A 19256-nucleotide genomic window follows, 5' to 3' on the forward strand; every position below is an offset into this window, starting at 1 on the left:
GGTGTGTAATTTGAGATATGAAAGGAACGCATTGAGAATAAAAAAAATCAATATATTTTCTGCATATTAATTTTTCTCCAGTTGCATTCAGAACGTTTCCATGTCCTGTGTGATTGTTGTTTTCTTTCTTTAACTGAATTGTTTTGTTTGATGTGAGAGGATGAAAACTCAGAAAAGAAGTAGCAAAGAGAAGAACAGCTGAGAGAATCATGCTGTCCATTTTAGATTATAAAGAGTGATCTGCATTGTTCAGATGGTGACTTTTTAAAAATCTTCATTGATGTTATCATTTCCCATCCAGAAATTTGTGAATTTTATATGTCCCTAATGGCTTATAGATATTTAGCTGAATGACAATTAGTAAGGGAACTGATCTGTGTGTGTTCTTTTTGATGTATAGGTCAATAGTAATAATAAAAAAAAAAAAGTACGATTAATTTCAAAACCTCTTCCTTCCAACCACATAAAAAATGACGTCTCTATTGATTTCTCTGATAATTGTCGTGGAAAAATGGTAGGAGTTTAACGATATGAATGTATTGAAATGCATTTATCAATAGACTACGTATTGGATATACTACATTAGAAATAGGGGGTCTGGATGTGAACTTTAGTGGCCTCTTTCAAGGCTTATAGAAATGCAGAAATCATGTAAAAAGGAGAAAAAAATATTGCAGTATACCTGTAGGAAAAGGCAGACATTTCAGAGGAAATGCAAGAGCAAGGTCCTCTGTATTAATCTAGCAAGTTCCTTAAAAGGACACAAAACATAGTCTGTTATACATATGTTCTAGATTTTATAGAAGAGACTTTGTGAGAAATATTTTCAGAGCCTGCTGGGATATAGTTGAGATTATGGCAATTTCCCATAAGAACATGTGTTTACCAGCTCCAGCTTCCTTTTGAAACACTATAAAGAATTGCTTTCATGACTTTTTCTTTTTTTTTTTTTGGGGGGGGGTGGGGGGGATAGAGGGATGGGGGGGATAGGGGGTAGGGTGGAGTGGTGGTGGTTTTGTTTCTTTTTGAACAGGCAGAACAAACAGGATATCTTGGTCATAATGAGCAGCATAATGTAATGATAAGTGCATCCTAATTGCATCTTGTTTATATAATGATTATGCCCACAATTATTTCAATGGGTATTCCTGTTTCTACACACCCTAAGAAGTTTTTAAGCACTATTGTCTCTTTTTTGTTCTTTTTTTTTTTTTTTTTCAGTTGGAGACTTGAGAAGTCCATCTATGAGAAGGACACTAAAATTAGAAGTATTGAAACCATGCCAATGTGTAAAAATGTATATGGAATGAAAAATTGTTTATCTCTGCCTTGGTTTTAGTTGTCAGTGTTGGATATCCTACATTACTAGCATTATGATATCCAGTAAGCATCTGAAATCGTAGAATCATTCATGTTGGAAAAGACCTCTAAGATCATTTAGTCCAACCATTAACCCAGTACTAAAGTCTACCACTAAATCATGCTCCTAAGTTCTACATCTACATGCTCCTTGAAGACATCCAGGGTTGGTGACTCAACCATTTTGCTGGGCAGCTTGTTCCAATGCCACACAACTGTTTCAGTAAAGAATTTTCTCCTAATATCCAATCTAAACCTCCCCTGGCACAAACTGAAGTCATTTCCCTTAGTCTTACCACTTGGTGGTTGGGAGAAGAGCCTGATCCCTACCCTGCTATAGCCTCCTTTGTGGTTGTTGTAGAGCACAATAAGATCTCCCCTGAGCCTCCTTTTGTCCACACTAAACACCCCCAGTTCCCTCAGCCACTCCTCATTAGATTTGTTCTGTAGACCCTTCACCAGCTTTGTTGCTCATTTTCGGACATGCTCCAGCACCCTGATGTCCTTGTATCCCAAAACTGAACAGAGTGTTCAAGGTGCATCCTCACTAGAGCTCAGTACAGAGGGACAATCACTTCGTAAGTTCTGCTGGCCACACTATTCCTGATACAAGCCAGGATGCTGTTGGCCTTCTAGCCACCTGAGCACACTGCTGGCACATGTTCAGCTGGCTATTGACCATACCCTCAGGTTCCTTTCTGCCAGGTCCATTTCTAGCTACCCTTTCCCCAGCCAGTAGCGTTGCCTGGGGTTGTTGTGCCCCAAGTGCAGGACCTGGCTCTTGGCCTTGTTGAACCTCATACAGTTGGCGTTGACCCATTGGTCCAGCCTATCCAGGACCCTCTGTAGAGTTTTTCTACCCTCAAGTAGATCAACACTTGCTCCTAACTTAATGCCATCTGCAAACTTACTGAGAGTGCACTTGATCCCCTCCTCCAGATCACTGATGAAGATATTGAAGAGAACTGGCCCCAGTACTGAGGTCTGGGAGACACCACTAGTGACTGGCTTCCAACTGGATTTAACTCCATTCACCACAACTCGTTGGACCTGACCACACAGCCAATTTTTAACCCAATGAAGCCTACACCCATCCAAGCCTTGAGCAGCCAGCTTTTTCAGGAGAATGCTGCGGGAAATGGTATCAAAAGCCTTACCGAAGTCTAGGTAGACCACATCTATAGCCTTTCCCTCATCCACTAAGCACATCACCTTGTCATAGAGGGAGATCAGGTTTGTCTAGCAGGATGTGCCTTTGATAAAGCCATGCTGACTGGGCCTGATCACCTGTTTGTCCTGTAGGTGCTGCGTAATGGTACTCAAGATAATCTGCTCCATGAGCTTTCCCAGCACCGAAGTCAGACTGACAGGACTGTAGTTTCCCAGACCCTCCTTCTGGCCCTTCTTATAGATTGGCATCACCTTAGCTAGCTGCCAGTCAACTGGGGCCTCCCCTGGTAGGCAGGACAGCTGATAAATGATACTGCCTTTTATTTAATTTCACACAAATTTATATACTAGCAAAATAATGGAAAATAAATGCTTAAAGGAAGAAGTAATTGTTAACAGAACAGCCTCCAATACTAATTTGTACATCTCTTCAGAGATCTGTTTGGAAGAATCTAGTGTTATGGCTCTGGAGAGGAGAGGGGTCCAAGAGTACTGGTCAATATAAAAGGATTACCTCCATGCTCAAGTAACATCCATCCCAACAAGCAGGAGTTCAGGAAAAGGTGGCAGGAGGCCTACACAGTGCATGGATGAACCAGGAGCTCCTGAGTGAATTCTGACATGACAAAGAAATGTACAGGAGGTGGAAGCAGGGGCAAATAACCCAGGAGAAATGCTGAGCTGCTGTCTGAAATTGCAGGGGTAGGGTTAGGAAAGCCAAGGCTGACTTGGGGTTAATCTGACAAACGATGTGAAAGGCAAGAAGAAAGGTTTCTGCAAAGAAATAAACAGCAAAAGGAAGGATAGGGAAAATGTGAGGCCATGTCTGAATGAGATGGAGAACTGGTGACAAGTGACATGGACAATGCCAAGGTACTCAGTGCCTTCTTTATCTCAGTCTTCACCACTCTGGCTGGCTGCAGGAATCCCTGGCTACAGAGACCAGAGTGAAAGTCTGGAGCAAGGAAGACTTGCCCTTGGTGGAGCAGGACCAGGTTAGGGAGCACTTAAACTGGAAACACATAAGCCTACAGAGTCCGATGGTTTGCACCAGTGAGTGCTGAGTGAACTGGTTGATCTCAGTGTGAGGCCACTCTCTATTATCTTTGAAAGGTTATGGCAGTTGAGAGAGGCTCCTGAAGACTGGAAGAGAGCAAATGTCACTCTTGTCTCCAGGAATGGCAACAAGGAAAATCTAGGAAGTGGTACTGGTCAGCCTCACCTCAACGACTAGGAAGTCAATGGAGAAAATCTTCCTGCAAAGCACTTCCAGAGAGATGAAGGACAAGCAGGTGATCTAGAGTAGTCAGCATGGATTTATGAAGGAGAAACCACGCTTATCAACCTGATAGTGTTGTCACCTACAGCGAGGGGACTGGTTTGTGGATGATGGGAGAGCAGTGGATGTTGTTTACTGAGGCTTATTGGCATTGTCTCCCATAACCTCTGCACAGAAAAACTTACAGAGGGTGTGTTAAATAAGTGGACAGGCAAGTGGATTCAAAACTGGCTCAATGGCTTGGTCCAGAGGGTTGTGATCAGCTATGCAAAGTCTAGCTGGAGGCAAGTCATTATTGGTGTGTCATCAGGGCTAGTACTTGTGCTAGTACTAAGTTTGCAGATGGTAGAAACTAGGAAGAGTGAAAGACTCACTAGATGATTGTGCTGCTATTAAAAGGGACTAAGGGACTTGGGCGTACTTGAAGACAGAGCAGATAGGAATCTCCTGAAGTTCAGCAAACAGAAATGCAAAGTCCCACATCTTGGAAGGTATAACCCTATGCACCAGTACATGCTGTGAGCTGACCAGCAGGAAACAAGCTCTGCAGGGAAGGACCTTGTGGACACCAAGCTGGCCATGAGCCAGCAACATGCCCTTATGGGGGCAGAAGCCTTCTGAAATGCATTGGGACAACCATTACCAATAAGTCAGGAAAGGTGATCCTCTCTGCTCAGCCCTGCCAAAGCCACACCTGGGGTACTGGGTCCTATTCTAGTCTGCCCAGTGCAAGAAGAACACGGACTTCCTAGAACAAGTCTAGCACAGAAACAAAAAGACAATTAAGGGACTGGAGCCTCTTTCATATGAAGAGAGGCTGAGAGAGCTGGGACTGTTCAGTCTGCAGAAGAAAAGGTTCAGGAGAATCTTACCCACAGGTAAAAAAAAAAAAAAAAGGAAAAAAAATGGAACAACAGTGGAACATTTCATTTGAGAAAATCAAGTATATTTTATGGTGAAGAGGCTGATCTCTTTGTGAGGAAAAAGTGACCCTTTCCCTTTCATACTTGAATGATAAGAACTTCATACTTTGAGTAGAATACCTTTTTTTTTTTTTTTTTAATAATATTATTTCATGTACCTCTACATGACTGGATTTTATATTTACAAGTAGATCATTTTAAGTTGATAGCAGTATTTCACCTCTAGCCTACATTTGATAACAAGTTCCCCATTCATCGATTAGAAACGCTTCAGCATTTTAGAGTCATGCTGTCACAAAATGTTTAGTTGAAAGACCCTCGAGAGAAGTTTTGAGAACGAGTCATAACTGAGGACAACATGAGGTTAAATATATATTCGTAGAACAGTTTAAAGGAAGAAGTAGAAGCTCATTACCATTTAAAGCCGCTTTCTAAACAAGTGAAGGGAACAGATGTTGTGCCCAAATAGGGTCAGTGACTGGCAGGAAGTAGTTTTCTGTAGCTTAGGTGAATGGAATGAAAGTAGCACTGCAAATAAGCTAGGTAGAACTACAAGATGATTTCTACACTTGACTAGTTTAATAGCCTTTGACAAAAAATTGACTGAGATGAATGAACAGTGCATTGTTTTGTTCTATCCCCCATCAGAGGTAAAATCTCATTCTTCCCCCCCCACCCCCCCCACTTATTAATATGGAGAATTACTAAGGAAGGAAGGAACATGATTATTAGTTATAATTACTTTGTGGTCCCTGTATGCAAAACATGTAACAGTATGTAACGGAGAGAGGAAAGTATGCTGCTGCAGTGTGCTCAGTAGAAATTATACCTCTGTGCTTGGCACATCTGTGAAAGCACTGCTTTTCTTACTAGCACAAGTCGTCAGGTGGATAAGTGGCAGAGCCAGGCCAAGTTCAATTTCTAGTGCAAAAGTTAAGGTTGTTAGAAGCTGAAGTAAATCACACCACCTGCATTTCTTGCAGATTGGCTTTGGACTGCATCAAAGGCAGCAACAGTACGTTCTAATCCAAATGCACTCGGAGTTCAGTACATCCATTGTCCTACTGTGGCCTTTGTTTTTACTTGATCACTGCTAACAGTGGCATTATAGAAATAAGTTATAGTAATGGACATGGAATAGTGTAGCATGTAATATTGCTGTGTGCTCTAGAGAGGTTTCTGTCTGGTCGTTCCCTCCCTTTGTACATACATGTACAGATGTCATATAAAGAGGTGAGTTGTTGGATCTAGTTTTGATCTGCATATCAGTGAATCTTAAAGACAATAGAGTTAGCTAGTGGGAAATATCTGAAGCAGTTGCCATATGAGCTAGAGTACAATGAAGTAAACATATTAATATTGAACAACTGCAGGATATCTCATATTACGAGTAAATAGGCTTGTAGTAGTTCAAAGGGGAAAAAAACCAACAACAATCAAATACGGCAAAATAACATCTCTTTTTAAAAAGATTAGTTGACCTCTTATTTATTTTGATCTTTCTATTAAGATTAAGCAGACAGTGCATTAGCTTTTGTACAGTGCTTGAATCACGTATGCTGTTTCAGTTTTAAAATAACAAATATTAATTTCCAACTCCAAAGGTTTCTTCTTCAAGGCTAATTGAAACAAACATACTTATTTTTCTAGGCCTCACTCCAGAAAACTCAAGTGCATGCATTCTTGCTTAATGCCTGGAGTCCATTTTTCTTTCTGCTTGAATCTTGAAGGAAATATAAAACTGTACGGTGCAAAGGATGGTTTTATTATGAGAAATCTAGAGTGTTTCTTAGTGAAGAGATGCCTTCCAAGTTTTATTAGAGTACAAACAAAACTATTCAGTAAGTCATGTTGCTCAGTAGCCTGAATATTGACCTCATATTTGTTAAACTGCTGTTTACTTTTTCGACACGCTGCAGATCCTGATACGTATGTGCCTGGTACAGTGCCAGTCATTGTAACCGTTAAAAATACTTGATGTTAAAATACCTCAAGTTGTGAAGAATTTTCTATTCAATTCATAAGAAGATAAAGCAAGTGAACCACACACTATTACCTGTCTTCACATGACTTCTTTAAAATAGGTTCCTCTGAAACTCCATAAAATTGCTTTATATGCATGGTTGGATAAATTTTGAGATCTAGAAGTCTGTTTACATTTGACTAGAAAAAAATACATTTGTTCTCATCTAAAATCTGTGCTGAATATGCATTGACTGCATTAGGAACAGGACTGGGCACAGCATCTGTGCCTCTTTAGGGCTGCGGGTGCATTGTTTCTGCATGTCTCGAATGCATGGTTTTTCTGAAGTTATATTTTAAAAATAGCATCTTTTGCTTGTTGGAAAATCATTGTACTTTGCTGCATTCCTTCTTCCTGTACTATCAGCGTAGCTTGTGCAATAATGGTACTTGCATGCTGATTAAAAGCAGTGCTTTTACTTTGACTTGCTGTAGAAGTACCATACTGTTATAAATTGCTGCTGTGAACTTTTAAACTCAGGAAAACTTCTGAATAAACGTGATAAGGGATAAGGTAATCCCAGCCTCAGAATTCATTCCTTCACTGAAATAAATCACATCATTTTCAGCCTCACTGTTAACTTCTCATTTTTCTTACAACAAGAAGTTCTTTAAAATTCATCTTTATTTTTTAAAATCTCCTCCTGCTCCTATTAAGCTTTCCCCTATATATCTTTTATATTTTAAAGTTGACTAGACATAAAATTTCCTTTGCATGATATATTTTTTCTTGGCTTACATAGAAGGAAGAAAAGTAAATAAAACAAACTAGTACAAAAGAGGTGCTCAGTCAGTGAGAGACAATCCAGACACTGAGCAGAACAAGTAATAGAAAAAATGTTATTTCACATAATTAGAAAGGAACACTTTGGGAGCCCTAGAAGGTTACAAAAAGTGGTTAACACTTCAGACTGCATTGTAGTGTCACAAACCTTTGAATGACTTAATAGTGTTAACACAGTCTAACCATGCCAAGTTGTCATTTTATTTCAATGCATGAACCTGAAGTGATACCTTCAGAAACAAATAAATCCCTGTTTGTGCTACAGTGTTTCCCTTTACATTCTTAAGTCCGCTTGAATTTTTACTGATCATATTCAAGTAATTTCCCCCTTAGTGTTATTGAAGAGAATGTTGATATAAATGAGGGGTTTTCTAAAAGTGCATGTTTGTATAGTATTTAAGGTTTTGCTCACACATGTGACATAAAGATGAAGCTGCAAGCTTTTCGTGTCTTTGATGCTTTCCTCTTACGTTCTGCGTTTATTACCTGCAGAGGTGCCATCTGTATTTAGTGAATAATGATTTTCAGTTGTTCTGGGGAGCTCCTACACAACTTCATATAGAACCTCCGCCAAAGCCCATTGCACTGTGTTTGCATCATGTTCTTTATCTAATTGAATTACTCTTGTACTGAGGGGCTCTGTTAATTGACAAGGACACAGACTATGCAAAAAGCCAGACAGACACAGAGAGATAGACCCAATACCTGTCCCAAAGAGCATATAGTCTTTAACATAAGACAGCACACAGCAGACAACAGTAGCATAAAGCAGTAAGACAGGTGTGATGGCTGGAGAGGCAGTGGTCTCAGCCAAGACTAGCTGTGCTAGGACTCAACGACCAAGCTTTTTTGCTTTCATTCAGTAGTGCAGCTCCCATGTTCCTTAATTATGGCGGTGCTTCTAAATGTGTTATAGTGCTTTCCTTGTGCTTTGTAGTAAAATAGCTAATACAAGGCCAAATTCATTTGGGTAGAACTTCACTGTTACAGTGAAATACAAAGGTGGAGGAACTGAATTCAAAGTTCTTGGTATTTTCTACTGCTGAAAGATGATGTGCTTTCCTGAACTGTGGGTTTTAATTGGGTGCTAAGCTTTTCACTGTCATTCAACATAATGCAAATTTACACCATTCTACTTGTTTGACAGTGAAAAAAAATATTTTTTTCCTGTCTTTTTTTTTTAAGTTCTCCTGACATTTCTTAATGCTAGAGAATAAAATTCAGACAGTTAACAGATTTCGAGTGTTATTTGAAACATGTATTGTGTCCTTATTTTAAACATGTAAAGCCTTCATTTTCCTGCCCATGAAGCTTGTTCATCTTGAGCTACTATAGCATCTGATGCTTATGAAAGGGCAATATGTTTTTTTCTTTATCTCAAACATATAATTGTAAAATGTAACAGTATCCCCTAATTAAAAAGCAACCATCATGGCATTCTGAGATTTAAAGTTCTAAGTCTTTAATATTAACTGTGCTTAAGGAAACAGCCTTTTCCAACCACTATAGAAGTATTTACATCTGATTTACTTTACATTTGATTGAAAATTTAAGTAAATCCCCAAATATTTTGGTATAGTTGTCCTGAGATGTGGAAAATAAAATCCCAAGTGGCATTCAGCAGGATTTCTTGGTTACAGCTGAAGTAGACATTTAATCGACAGCAAATCTTTATTGCTATTTGTTCTTGCTATTTATATATCCACAAATAATTAAAATGATACATTCTCAGTTACCAGTGATCAGTTGTTTTGTTTTGGTTCAATAAAAGACATTTCCCTTGTGCACCCTCTTGGATTTAGTCTTTCACGAGCAACACTGAGACTGTTCTTGGCTGAGGTGCTGGTTCAGATTCCTTTCAGAAGCTACTGAATTCACTACAACCTTGTTACTCCACAGTTTTGCATTGAACAAACAGAAGAAGAAACTGAACTCGATGCTTATTTACTTTCTGCCTCCATACCAGTGTTTTCATTCACTCACAGTTAACTGACAATCAGGCAAATTTTCATTTGTTAAATGAACATCATTTCATTGATGTTAACTGACAATCAGGCAAACTGACAAATCAGGTGTGTTGATCTGCTCGAGGGCAGGAAGGCTCTGCAGGAGGATCTGGATAGGCTGGAGCGATGGGCTGAGGTCAACTGTATGAAGTTCAACAAGGCCAAGTGCCGGGTCCTGCACCTGGGGCGCAACAACCCTAAGCAGAGCTACAGGCTGGGAGATGAATGGTTGGAAAACTGCCTGGCAGAGAAGGACCTGGGAGTACTGGTTGATAGTCGGCTGAATATGAGCCAGCAGTGTGCTCAGGTGGCCAGGAAGGCCAACAGCATCCTGGCTTGCATAAGAAGCAGTGTGGCCAGCAGGTCTAAGGAGGTGATTGTCCCCCTGTACTCGGCTCTGGTGAGGCTGCACCTCGAGTACTGTGTTCAGTTTTGGGCCCCTCGCTACAAGAAGGACATGGAGGTGCTCGAGAGAGTCCAGAGAAGGGCAACGAATCTGGTGAGGGGTATGGAGAACAAGTCTTATGAGGAGTGGCTGAGGGAGCTGGGGTTGTTTAGCCTCGAGAAGAGGAGGCTCAGGGGAGACCTCATCGGTCTCTGCAGGTACCTTAAAGGAGGCTGTAGAGAGGTGAGGGTTGGTCTGTTCTCCCACGTGCCTGGTGACAGGACGAGGGGGAATGGGCTAAAGTTGCGCCAGGGGAGGTTTAGGTTGGATGTTAGGAAGAACTTCTTTACTGAAAGGGTTGTAAGGCATTGGAATGGACTGCCCAGGGAGGTGGTTGAGTCACCATCCCTGGAGGTCTTTAAAAGACGTTTAGATGTAGCCCTTAGTGGTATGGTTTAGTGTAGGACTTGTTAGTGTTAGGGCTGAGGTTGGACTAGATGATCTTGGAGGTCTCTTCCAACCTAGACGATTCTGTGATTCTGTGTGAAATGTTCATCTGTGTAGCCTTATTCTTGCTTGATGTGTATGAGCATGGGTAAGACAATGGCCATTGACTTTACAATGCAAAATCAGTGGCAGGACTGGCTTTTAAAGCATTCCCAGTGTTCCCACATTGAGTCTTCTTCATCCTCGTGTGGCAGTCCATACCAGTCCCTTGGGACTGCTGTTGGTGTGGCTGTTTTCTGAGTCTGTGAGGTGAGACAAATCCAAGACTTGATCTAGGTTCAAAAAGAAATGCGAACAATGTAAATTTTTCACCTGTTGGCAATGCCTGCCATCAGCGTAGAGTGGAGTTTTAGCGTTCACAGAAAATTATCAGATTTGTTTCCATTATCTAATACGTCATTGCTTTTTTTGTTTTGTTTTGTTTTGTTTTTACTGTGAATTGCTTTCTTTGTCTGTTTTATTTACTTATTTGTTTATTTTTTTATTTATTTATTTAATTTATTTTCCTGATTCACCTAATTGTATTGAATGTTTGTAACAGGATTTGGGTTCAGACAAATAATTTTAGCATAGAAGGACAACATCTGAGGAAATCCTCTGTTTTGGAAAAACAGTGACAATTGTTGTTTGAAAAGGAGAAGGATGGTGTTTTTTCTATTTTGTTCTATTTTGCAACTTAATCACTGTTCAGTATCTGTTGCAATGCAACATATGCAAGATATTATTATGCCAATACTACTATTGCCACATTTCTGTGTGGTAATTTTCAGCTTTATGACTTCTCCTAATGGAAATGTGTCATGCAACAATAAAAACACTTTTTGTTGAGTACCTGTAGATGATGTTTTATGCAGTTTTCTCCTATTTGCTTTGAATTCTTTGGGCAGACAGGATTTCTTTTACTTGTATAAGTGTGTATGTATATGTGTGTCTCTCTCTGCAAGCCAAATTGCCAGACAGGAAATGCCTTTTGGGGGTTAAACTTCTATAAAATGTTTAATGTACAGCTTCCAAAATACAATTAGGAAAATTGATTTGGAAATAAATTATTCATCTATAGTCATCCATTGTTGGCAGTTGCAACTTTGATTGTAATTATTTTTACCTTGAATTTCACCAGTTTGCTTATTGTCTGCTTGTGAATGCTATTCAAATTGTGTATACCTCTGATGATATGCTGGATTCAGCCATGGCAAAGGTCTCAAAACGGTCACAACCCTGGGTACTGTCCTTACCATATGGTTTGCATTATATATGGTGTAGTTCCACCCTGTGAAATTGTTTCAGAAAGTGCACCTCCTGAATAACACTGTAGGTACCGTCATGGAAAATCTTATTTAGTAATAGTATTTGTTCACTGAGTTGATGTCCAGTTTCACTGCATTGAGAAAAACCTGAAAATCTGTAATTATAGCAAACGAGCATAAGTTTTGTACCCTTTCTTTACACATAACCAAGCACCATCTTCAGAAAGAGAATCTTTCAATAGAGAAAATCTGCTTGTTTTGGTTACTGACTTTCTCTTCAACCCTTTTGTGTCTCATAGTCTTTTTCTTTTGAGGAGACAGAAGACACTATTTGGGCAAAATAATGTTACAAGACTGTGGACAGACATGATGAGGTTTATACATCTCCAGCTGAAATACAGCCTTTTCATCAGCACATATGGAGGCAGTATTTTTTTTTCCTCTATGGCTTCTTGCAATTTAGAATTTAAAAATTTCCAAAGGATGAGATCTTTTCATTTGAGAGTCTGGAGATATGTGGTAACCAGGATTATAGTTCTTTTGTCAGTTATATTTTTTTCTTATTTGGGCTGGTATGATTTTCCAAAATAAATCAGTTTTAATAGCAAAAAAAACCCCACAATGTTGAGGTTACACATTAGGATGGTTTATTATGTGGCGTGTTTAGAGTTGCTTTATTTATCTCTTCCATTATTTTTTAAACATACTGGGATTTTATTTTTTTTAAAATCCATTTAATATTAGTGAAAACTTGCAACTTTGTTCTGTGCTCCATACCACATCATTGTAGCCTTGTTCCATACTAATTGTTTTGCCTCATTTCTTTGTCTTCTTCTGCCCTATTACAGTATAAAGGAGATTCTAGTAGCTCCACAGAAGCTATTTTGGCTCTTAAATTGCTCACTCTAAAAATGGTTGACAGTGGAGATTTTGCATCATTTGGCCAAATATAAACTGTACCTATGCAACAGTGATCACCAAGTGTCCATATATATATACAAACAATACAGAAATTGGTTTTTCTGGGGTCTTGCACTTGTAAAAGCAACTTGGTTGTTAGTGTCATGATGGTATAGGTGACAGAGCACTTTGCCACAAGTAAGCTCTAATGTTGCCCAAATACAACATGCTAAAGCACAAACCTTAAAAAAAGAAGTATTCTGAAATTCTATGCTTCTGTTAAGAAAGCAAAATTGGTAATGAGAAGAATAATCTGTAGACTTGAATGTTACCCTTATTCACAGATAATTCCTTTCATTGCAAGGATTTTATCTGATTTTAGTGATTCCCTCCAAGAATAAACTGAGTATTTAGGAAGTTTGAAAAATGAACACTTTCTGATTAGTTTTACTTTATAGCTCCATTTTCTTACATAAATTTGGAATGAGGGCTTTGTATTGTGCTTACCTTTTTGTAGCTATCTCATTTCCCTTGCTTCACTCAAGGCTAATAGCCAGAGTGAGAGACAAAAATAGGTAGCTGAAGTTGTTCTTTCACAATTATAAAATTATACTGAATACATTGCCTTCAGTAGTTCAGTGAAAAATAATAAAAAAAAAGTTTTCCAGCTCTTTCAGCTTAAAACTATGAATGTGCTTCTTGGTTCTTCTTTCAATAACTTTTCAACAACACCTGTCTTAGGATCAGCTTTGTGCTTGTCTGGGTTGTTATCAAGGAGAAGGAGACTCATGATTAAGATTTTGTCTGCCAGTAAGTTTAGCACCTGCAGAAAAGTGGACAGTCTTACCCACATGTAAGTGACTCATACAATGATTTTATTTAGACCTACACAGCTGACTTGTCATTATTCATAAATGTATTTCTTGGCAATTGCCATATGGATAATCTGGGCTTACATTTTTTTTTCTTCCTTCAGGCATTTCCTTTTGTTATGTACAAGTGTTAGCAGGATTAATTTCCTTCCATAATAATACTTAACGCTTATGTAGTGTCTCACATCATGTAAAAGAGATCATCACTTTTTTTCAGCTTCTTCTAAAATAGCTTCCTCTTCCACTTTTATTTCTGTTATACTTGTCTTTATTGACAATGCAAGACTTCATTCTACTTGGGATTAAAAAGGTTATGAGTGTTTTATCTTTGATCTTCTGAATGTTTAAGCTGTGATTTGTTCATAAATATGTATTGAATTTTCCAACCAAATTTCTTGTTTTGGAAGAGAATTTTTGCTTCCTTTTCCCCTTGCTGTGAGAAAATGTTGAGGAGCCCTGAAAATCAGTGCACATAGATATACTTCTGCTTTTGCCTTGGTTATTGTTCAGGAGGAAGTGATGTTTCAGACTGAGGACAGATAAACTACCAATTTGTAAAGCACTGTCTGCATTGTGTGTCTGTATGGAGAAGTGGAGATAAGGTGTGATAGGATTGTGGTTTCTGTGCGCAGCATGCTGCTCAGTTCTTTTCTGCCTTCTTGAGCAGAGGAAAATTGTAGTAGCAGAAGTTGTTGTGTTCTGGCCAGTAAGGTAATAGCATCCTTAAGAGAAGATAGGTCATTAAGGTCTGTGGTTAAAGGGTGGTGAGGGTGCTCAACAGCTTAGGTGTTTATGCTTATATTGAACTTCTAGGAAGACAGAGTGATGCTGGATAAAGTATTTATGACTTCCATTTCAAGTAGCACTTAGCTATCCTTTCTAAAAAATCAAATGACTTCTACATGATACGCGGACTAGAGTTGAAAAAATGTTTAGCTTTTAGTATTAATTTATGGAAGACTTGTCCATGCACCCTATATGTTTTCAACAGTCTAGTAACTATATTAAACTATTTCTGTGTGTTTTTGACTATTTAGTAGACAATCTATTTTTCTTTTCTTAACTAGGTCTTTACTACTACGCTGAGGCACGCAAAATGTCCATAGAAGAATAATGGAAGCCCCTGAATACCTTGATTTGGATGAAATAGATTTTACTGATGATATATCAGTAAGTACATGCCTTTTTATTTATTTATATTTAAAATTTAATATAAATTGAGAGATTTTTAGATATCTCAGTCCTGATATAACAAACAAAACTATTGTTGCAAGTCACATTTGCTTATACTTCATACATGAGAATGTTTAAACAGGTTGATTTTTGAATAAAATAAGGTATTTTGTAAGGAAAATCTCTAATCAGCTTAAGGCCCTCTCCTTGAGGTGGTAAAAATGATTTGCAAGTCAAATGAATAAATGAGTTTTATTTCTGGGTTGCTTATGTACTCTAATTGTCTTGAATGAATTACATGCTAAGGCTAGCCATAGACACCAAAATGATGTTTTATTTATTTATTTTTTAATAAAATACATTTCATTTGAAAAAACAAAACAAAACAAACAAACAAACAAAAACTCCTACCTCTGACCTGTGAATTGCTCCTTCTTCATGTGAGTTGTTGTTTTGCCCTTACTGACAGAAGCCAGCTCCAGTCCAGCAAGATTTTATCAGTAAGAGTAATACAGCTTCTTGTGACATGGGAGAGTGCAGGAAGAGGCAGAAAGACTTCCATGGATTTGAAGTACTGATCTTTAATGTCACACCTAAAATAACTTCAACTGTAATTGCAAGCAAAAAGGCTGTTGTTCTAAATTATATTGTTAGGGGTTCTTACAGAGAGCACTGATACAGTGTATTCTGTTACTCATAATAATGTTGCTCCTGCCAATATTCCTGCTTTTTTGAGTTGCCAGTATGCTGAATATCTGATAAACAAAGGACTTGAATACACAAATTAAATCCACCATAAGAAGAATTTATTAATTCAGTTTTCAGGTCAAAGAAAGTATGCTCCTATCTCCTTCAACATTCTTCATAAACTTAGTTTGGGGTAGTGTTGTTGTGTTTTGTTTGAATTGTTGTTGTTTTTTAAAACAAAACAAAAGAAAAGGCCTGTTTTTTTCCTTTAGTATTGGGGACTCTTGATTCATTTTAAAACATTCCAGATGCTTTATTCACAGACAGATTCCTTTTGGAGAGGATTTTACTTTTACCTATTGTAACATTGAAATTTATTAAAGAGGAATATGGCAAATGCCCAAAATATTACAAGACAATAAGCCAGTCTCGAAAGAATACCTTATTCAGGGCAACTTTCTTTTTATTACTGTTATATAGTAGATCATGTCCTGGTATCTGTTTCTATGCTCAGTTTTGCAGAACTGTAAAGCATAATAGATGTAACCTCTCCATGTCTCTCCCGTTGTGACTGTTGCTGCATACTGCTGGGTTAGGTTACTCACTTTTCCACTGAACAGCTCAGGCTGCCTGCTTTAATACACTGTTCTCTCATTGGATGCTGAACAATGAATTAAAAAACAGCACAAATTATAGAGGTAGTGGTGTTATTCCCACTTCAGCAGGTAAAGGAACAAAGGATTTGTTGCCAGGAGCCGGATTAATAAGAGAATTCCTGGTTATTGTAGTGCTCTACTTGCCTGTTACTGTGTACAATTTAGAGATACCTGACCTTCACACTTTACCATTAGCCTGCCATGGAAATAGCAGCTGCACAGCACTGGAGTTAGCAATTTAAATTGCTCCTTTTAGCCCTCTGGTTTTAATCCAGTGCAGAAAATACTGGCTAAAAATAAGGGCAGCAAGAAGGCTGTTAAATGATGCACTTGTAAAAGTACCTGAGTTAGAAAGCCACTGTGTTAGCGAAGGTCCTTGTAGACCATTTCAGCAAAAACAATCAGAATGTAATGGGCATAGAAAATGGACTAGGATTTGTTTTAAAAGGCAAATGGACTTGTAAGTGTTCTTGCTTTGTTTTTTGATTAACATTGTAAGTAAGTAAATGAAACTACATTTATCCAAAATAGCATGTTTCTTTGGAAAACTAAGATGATAACATTTGCAGATCCACCTGGTATAGTATATTTGAGTGTAATTTAGACAACAGAATAGTTTTATGGGACTCTAGCTTACATTAAACAAAAATAATATTCTGTTCACAGTGACATTAAAAAACAAACTTACTATTTTCATTTATTACTTCATGAATAACTATTCAGAAAAAAAAGAAAAAAAAAAGCTAAGACCTTTGTTGCATTAAATGACAGTATGTTTTAAACTTTCCCTTTTTCCCTTTACTACTCCTGATTTTCCCCATAAATTTATCCCTGCTTCTAGGTTGTATACCATTGTTATGGCTACTTGAAGTTTTCCTCATCCTTTAATTAAAAGGCAGAATTTCTATTGCACTGGCAAATTAAGCAAATTGAAAGTATAATAATAATTTATTGGTTTACAGAAATAATACCAAATGACTATACACAATATATATAAACCATATCTCCTGCTGCTAGATATTTGTAAGCTAACTGAAGCTCAGTTTGTAGATCATTCAAATAGCTTTGTAAGAAAAAAAGCCTTGCTCTGTGGAGCCAATGCAGGACTGGGTCTAAAGTTTGTGAAATGTGAAAGCAGCGAAAACAGTGAATGGGTTAAAACACAATGAAGAAGCTGCTTAGTAGCCAAATATTTCAAAATACTTTAAAAAACAACTTCACGTCCATCATCACTTGGCAGGGCATCGGTAGTCAGGATTATGGCCTATCTCCTGACCCCCCACTTACCAGGTGCAGGACACCTCCTGAACTTGCTGTAGCCCAACCTTGGCTATGGACAGAGTTGGTGCACCTCTCGGGCTTCCACAGATGTGCAAATGAGGCACAGCCAGACTTTCTCTACCCAGCAATCAGGACTTCAGGGCTCAGCATGGAGAGTCCTACACAGCTGTGCAGAGACAGTCACTAGTCACTGACTGCAATGGCTTGATTTGTTTCCCACCCATGTGATTAACACCTACATAACTGTCTTTTTTCCGCTCTCTCCCTTCTCAGAATTTAAAAAATGCAGATAGCAACTAAAATATACTTAGAAGATATTAGATTCAGACAGACATTTTGTACCTTTAACAGAATTAGTGTCAATATAGGTATCCTTTGAAACTAAAGCAAGAATAGCATTAAATGTGTATATAAAATTGTATAAACAATGCATAGCCCAAATAACCGAACTGGTATTCTGAAGATGCTGACCGCAGACATTAAGTAATAAACTTTTTGCAGGGGAGAGACCAACTACTCTTGCCTCACTTGTTCTTGATGGAGCTAGCTGCTCCCAAATAAGCATCTAGGACAAAAGGTAGCATTACAGAGTTATAAATGATTAAGCAAAAGTAATATAAAGATATTAACTTAAGGGGATTTGAATATTAATCATAGAATCAATTAGGTTGGAAAATACCTCTAGGATCATCTATCTCAACCATTGACCTAGCACTACCAAGTCCACCACTAAACCATGCTACTAAGCTCTACATCTGCACGTTTCTTGAATACCTTCATGTATGGTGACTCAACCACTTCCATGGTCAGCCTGTTCCAGTGCTGCAAAACACTTTCGTTAAATACATTTCTCCTAACATCCAAACTAACCCTCCCCTGGTGCAACTTGAGTTCATTTCCCTTCGTCTTATCACTTGGTGCTTGGGAGAAGAGCCCGATCCCCACCCCACTATAGCCTTCTTTAAGGTTGTTGTAGAGCGCGATAAGGTTTCCCCTGAGCTTCCTTTTCTCCATACCAAACAACCCCGGTTCCCTCAGCCACTCCTCATTAGATTTGTTCTGTAGACCCTTCACTGGCTTTGTTTGCTCATCTTTGGACATGCTTCAGCACCTCGATGTCCTTCTTGTAGTGGGAAGCCCCAAACTGAACACAGTGTTCAAGGTGCAGCCTCAACAGAGGGCAATCGCTTCCCTAGTAATGAAGTGCTTTATTTTCCACTATAGCAAATAAACTGACATGAGGCTATTGGATGGCATACAGCAGTAACAACACCTGGGAACGTTATGAAGAAGGAGGGTGTCTGTTTTCTCTATCTAAACAAAAACAAGGAGCTGTGAATTTCAGATGAGGACATAATCACAAGGGTCTTGATCCAGTGGAGGTAAATTAGATGAGCTTGGGTACTGACTCCAGCTGAACCAGGACATAGCGCTTAGTATTTTGGGGTTGTCATTGTTCTGATGACATGGTCTGAGAGTCATGCTAGCTGTCCAACTTTGCCATTTGACGCTGTTTCAGGAAATATTAAAGGTGATCTTGACAACAGAAACTTAAAATGTCATTTTCACTTTTTTTTTAACTCTCATACATACATTTCTGTGCCACAATTCGTGATCCGGTATTTCTTCTTTCTGCTGCTTCACAGGTATAAGTGAGTCTGCAAGTGGCATACAAGTTGCACAGCCAGAACAGCCTTGCTAGAGATTGAAGTTTTCTTTCTCATGTCTTGTGTTAAAATTCTTTGCATTAAAATTTGAGAACCAAGTGAAATGTAAAATGTTGACATTTTCCATTCATTCAAATTCTGTAGCCCAGTTTTACGTGACTTATAAATGTTTGTATGACAAGGGAGGTTCTGTTTTCCCCTGAATTGGTAGTGTCTGTTGAAGAAAATTGGGAATATGGGAATATCTTACATTTACACGGAATAGTTGTTACTGCCTCTTGACTTTTATTTCCTGTTAATACTTTTCCTCCATCTTGCAAAGTTATTAAGGGTTTTCT

At 38.4% G+C, this 19256-nt stretch overlaps 1 protein-coding gene across 5 annotated transcripts in view; it reads left to right on the plus strand.

Annotated features, from left to right (window-relative positions):
• SNCAIP (synuclein alpha interacting protein) overlaps nucleotides 1-19256 on the plus strand; it is a 91814-nt gene that overhangs the window by 21641 nt on the left and 50917 nt on the right. For all 5 annotated transcript variants that reach the window (XM_083819154.1, XM_083819153.1, XM_083819156.1 and 2 more), the window contains one exon: nucleotides 14522-14624. In XM_083819154.1, the coding sequence (XP_083675280.1) occupies nucleotides 14568-14624 (57 nt within the window). In that variant the 5' untranslated portion in view covers nucleotides 14522-14567. Of the gene's footprint in view, nucleotides 1-14521; nucleotides 14625-19256 lie in introns of those variants that run through there.

The sequence above is a fragment of the Anser anser genome (genome assembly GCF_964211835.1).
Source record: "Anser anser genome assembly, chromosome: Z".
Classification (NCBI taxonomy): Eukaryota; Metazoa; Chordata; class Aves; order Anseriformes; family Anatidae; genus Anser; species Anser anser.